Here is a 4,595-nt window from a genome sequence, read left to right on the forward strand (position 1 = left end):
AAGGAAGGAAGGAAGGAAGGAAGGAAGGAAGGAAGGAAGGAAGGAAGACAGAAATGCTAAACCAGTTTCTTTCTCTTTCAGAGAAATATAGGTTTGGGAGCTGAAGGAAATTCCATTAACAACACCTACAAAGACTAAGGGTACATAGGCATCACTGGCTAACCGCTGTCCTCAAAAGATGCTGACTGATGATGCACACTCCTACTTATATGGTATTCCTTCCTACATGCCATAGGAAAGTGGTACCCCTGAAGTTTCACTGTGCAGCAACACAGCCTGGATCGGAGGAATTACTCTCTAAATACATGGTTGAAAAGGACAGAAGTGGATGAAATAGCAAAAGTTATTTGATTCAGAGCATTAGGAAAACATAAATCAATAGTTCTGTGTGACAGTTATTTTTGTCCCCCAGAAAACATAAGGCAATGTCCAGAGACAACTCCAGTTGTCCCTAGTTGCCACTGAAATCTCACAGGAGACACCAAGATGCTGTAAAATACCCACAAAATACTGAACAGCCCCTTCACTAGCAAAGAATTACCCTACTACAAATGCCAATTGTGCTAAAAACATCTAGGTATTGATTTAAGACATGAATCACAGTTACGACAATTAAAAGCCAATGTTTACATGCCAGCAATACAGAGTGTTGCATTAGTACCACCAAACCCAAAGGAATTGGTGAGTCCAATACATCGACCCTCAGTTTTCCATTCCTGTGCTTCCAGTGGGACGTAATTGAGATCAAATTCTGGCTCTATACAGTCCAGGTTTAAAGTTGGTGGTAGTTTTTGATGGTAGCAAGCCAGTGCGGTAAAAGCTGCCTCAACTGCCCCTGCTGCCCCCAGCAGGTGCCCAGTGGCTCCCTTTGTGGAGGACACAGCAAGGGCACAGGCATGGTCTTTAAAGAGCCTCTTGATGGCTCTGTTCTCAGCGGCATCACCCAGAGGTGTGGAGGTGGCGTGTGCGTTGACATAAGATATCTGTTCGGGTAATACACGTGCGTCTTTTATAGCAGCAGCCATACATCTGGGTAAAAAACAAATTAAAAATATTAAATGAAGTTTAATTTTAACAGATTGTTCACCTGAGCAGCTGGTGTGAAATAAGGCTTCCAAGTACACTGGGGGGGGGGGGGGGGGGGGGGGCATCCCGAGTGTCATAGCTGATACCCTATGAGCCACAAAGCCAAAAATAGCTAGTATTTGTCCCTTAATAGAAAATCTTGCTAAACTCTTAGGGGATTTAACTGGATAAAACATAGTACGGTCTCAGCTAAAGTGTAGTCTTTAGAGTGGAGCTAGTTAGAAATGTAGATTCTCAAGGGTCAACCTGGACCCACAGTCAGAATGGGCATGTTAGCAATACCTCTGGGTGACTCAGAGCTGGCAAAGGCTGCTTTGAAAAGAACAGAAGCCACCAGACACATCTAGCAGGTCTGCTGTTATTTTCCAGCTCTGAGTCCAAAGGGAGACAAAGGAAGGGAGCACACTCAAGATTACAAAGCAGCAAGGGGGACATAGGAATCCAGAAAAGACATAACTCTATTGGCTTTGACTAAAGTGCACTCAATTTTTGTTTAAAGATTTTCAAATGTTTTTAAACATTTCAAGCAAAGAATTACAAAAAATACTTTTTGTCTAAGACAGAAAATATATACTATACATCAAGACTAGATAATTTTTTCAAATCTAAAGTTCCAGTAGTGTCTTACAATATCTTAACAGGAAAAAATACTTGCAGAACAACCGGGCTTTACCTTAAGGCACCTTCTCCTTCAGGATCAGGGGCAGTTATGTGATCAGCATCACCTGAGAGTCCATAACCCAAAACTTCTGCGTAGATCCGGGCTCCTCTCCGAATAGCATGCTCATGCTCTTCCAACACCAACACAGCGGCACCTTCACCCATGACAAAACCATCTCTCTTTGGATGAAATGGGCGGCAAGCCAGTTTAGGATCTGGGTTTGTGCTCAGAGCCCGGGCTCTGGAAAACCCAGCAAGAGATAATGGACTAATGCAAGAATCTGTGCCTCCAGCTACCATGACATCCGCATCACCGTGGGCTATAAATCTGAAGGAGTCTCCCACAGCGTGTGCACCGGTCGTGCAGGCTGTGGACACTGTGTGATTAGGGCCCTTCAGTTTATAACGAATGCTGACCTGCCCTGCAGCCATATTAACCAGAATCTTAGGGACAAAGAATGGGCTGACTTTATTATAGCCTTTGGTCTGAAACATCAAAGCAGTCTCGGAAATAACTTCAAGAGGAACCATGCCCATGCCAATGGCAACACCAGTAGCCACCTGATCTGCTTCTACCTTCGGATGCCAGCCAGAGTCTTTCAGGGCTAACTCTGCCGCCCCGATGGCCATGATGGTGGGAGACGACATGGACTTGGCGTCTGATTTGGACACAAAGTTTTGTTCATTAAACTGACCGTTATCAGAACCTCTGGGCACATAAGCAGCTACACTGCAAGGAATACTCTTGTACTCATTACCAACTACAGAAACAATTCCACTTTCTCCTCGGAGAAGCCGATCCCAAACTACTTGAGTCCCAACTCCAAGTGGTGTCACCAGTCCAATGCCGGTGATGACAACTCGCCTGCGCAACATGGCTGCTGGCATAGTTCCAGAAAACTTGCGTTTGCCTATTAACCAACAGCAGGACGCTGGAAATGGATGGGAGCGTGTGCCTTTTAGAAACTTTTGCAAGCAGTTTGACAACATGGCTGAAATTCAGAACACCAGAAACACATTCCTGAAACAGACCACAAGAGACAGCAAGTGTCCTTTAAACAACGGAAGGGTCTAATAAATACCCCAGGTATGCTTGGGTCATATGCTAAAGGCCACAAAGAAAGGCAACCCTCCCTTGGACTTTCATTTTTAAGCTATGGGGACCCTCGGATAGTCCACTGCTAACTAGCTCAGTAAGTTTTAAGAGACTTGGACAATGGAAGCCTCGAAGCCAACCCACCCTGCAGGAGACCTCCTTCGGGCTGACCAAGGATTACTGCATGGTGCGGACTGAGAGTCTACGTGGCATTTCTAAGGTCAATACACAGACGGTCTCATTCTGTGAAGTTCGCTCTATCTACTTCCGTGTAAGGCAGGAAACCTTTCCGGCGGCCCCGCCACGACCCAGCGCAGCCGCGGCAAGAAGGCCAATGTTACTTCCCCAGGTCAGCGTTAGGCGCTCTCAGGCCTCCACCTCCATGCCACGCCCTCCACCTCCACGCTAAAACCCGGGTGCACTCGGCCGCCAAAGCCGACTGTAGCCACTACCTGAAATAAGACTTGGCAGGCGCCGGCGTATGCGCATGCGCGCATCCGCCTATAGGGCGGTATTTCCGCCCGGAGACCGGTGCCTGGTGTCAGAGGTCAGACACGGGGGCAGGACTTCCGACGAGTTTGTAGGCTGTGAGTCCGCCGCTCTGTTCCCGGAACTTCTTTTGTTTGCTTGGCAAGTCTGAGGTTGGGCCGCAGCAATAATGCCCAGATATTCCGGTGTTGCCACAGAAGGGAGGCTCTCATTTCCTGCTGGACATACAGCTCTACAGGCATCCTCAAAATCAGGCCTCCCTGGTTATCTGTCTGGAAAGTATTGATAGAACTCTTCAGAATTCCACTCACCATGAAACCGAGATCATTTGGGAGAACATCCATATGTCACGCAGCCACTGAAAACAGTGCTACGGGTGAATAATTCTCATGTGCAAAGATGTTGACAATATGTTACGAGATTTTAAAGGTCTGCCAAGGAATTGGGCGAGATGTACATGTCCCCAGTTTCAGCACTTGGGAAGCAGAGGACCAGGAGCTCAGTCCTCAGCTCTGCAGTCCAAGAGCAAGGCCAGGCTGGGTTACCTACCTGAAGTCTATAGTAATGTGCAGTGGTTTAGGTTTCTCGCCTCCGTTTTCCCAGTACCCTTATTTACCATAGTAGACAAATAAAGTATACAACTGCTTCTGTGAAAATGAAATTTTTAATTGCTGACTCATGTCAGGAAGTGAACGGAATATGCCCAATATCTGAAGTGGAAACAATGAAAAAAAAAACACGTTTATTAATGAAATTATGAAAAGTGAACTTGCTCAGAACTGACTGAATCTGTAATGGGAAAGTATGAAAAGCACCAACACATCGAGGGGTTGTTTATTAACCAAATGTTCAGGGCTATCCCAGGTGCGAGCTTTCGTTTTTTGTTTTGTTTCTTTCAGACAAAGAATTGACTATGCCATCTGCATCAGAATCTTGTAGTAATGCTCTTGTCTCCTTGTGGGTGATACCTCTTAAGGCCATTGTTGCCAAGTATAACTACTGTTTTGTCTTTTCCAACTGTAGAAAGAATTTGGGTTAAGTTTAGCTTTTTCCTCATTAGTCCTGGATAGGATTTCTTTGGAAGTCTACTTTGTCTAAAATGTTTAGGGAAACCCAGTTTGTCCTTGATCCCAGACTTCTCCACTTACTTAGTATCATCTCCCAGCAGAGAAAATAGTGCAACTCCCGCCGGTACTTTCTGGCAATTTGTATGTAATATTGCTCCAGTTGCAAGCAGCCTCCGATCTCCCAAGGTGCTGGGGTA

The 4,595-nt window shown here is 45.9% G+C and overlaps 1 protein-coding gene across 3 annotated transcripts; it reads right to left on the bottom strand.

Annotated features, from left to right (window-relative positions):
• Positions 1-558: 558 nt before the first annotated feature.
• Positions 559-4,010, bottom strand: Oxsm (3-oxoacyl-ACP synthase, mitochondrial). 3 transcript variants are annotated; one of them, XM_055599073.1, is made up of 3 exons: positions 3,295-4,010; positions 1,760-2,767; positions 559-1,029 (listed from the first exon to the last, which is right to left on the bottom strand). In XM_055599073.1, the coding sequence occupies exons 2-3, from the start codon at positions 2,734-2,736 to the stop codon at positions 627-629; spliced, it is 1,380 nt and encodes a 459-aa protein (XP_055455048.1). In that variant the 5' UTR covers positions 2,737-2,767; positions 3,295-4,010; the 3' UTR covers positions 559-626. The 3 variants fall into 3 exon arrangements, with proteins under 3 accessions (XP_055455048.1, XP_055455049.1, XP_055455047.1); XM_055599074.1 differs by lacking the exon at positions 3,295-4,010 and adding an exon at positions 3,014-3,278; XM_055599072.1 differs by lacking the exon at positions 3,295-4,010 and adding an exon at positions 2,987-3,278.
• Positions 4,011-4,595: the final 585 nt, after the last annotated feature.

The sequence above is a fragment of the Psammomys obesus genome, unplaced genomic scaffold (genome assembly GCF_907164565.1).
Source record: "Psammomys obesus unplaced genomic scaffold, mPsaObe1.curated_primary_1811, whole genome shotgun sequence".
Lineage (NCBI taxonomy): Eukaryota > Metazoa > Chordata > Mammalia > Rodentia > Muridae > Psammomys > Psammomys obesus.

What these genes read in the sequence shown, in the direction of transcription:
- Oxsm (XM_055599073.1), bottom strand. Translation starts at nt 2,736, where the DNA reads ATGTTGTCAAACTGCTTGCAAAAGTTTCTAAAAGGCACACGCTCCCAT. An exon ending in GAAGGAGAAGGTGCCTTAAG is followed by an intron (nt 1,030 to 1,759) that starts GTAAAGCCCGGT and finishes TTTTTTACCCAG; the next exon opens with ATGTATGGCTGCTGCTATAA.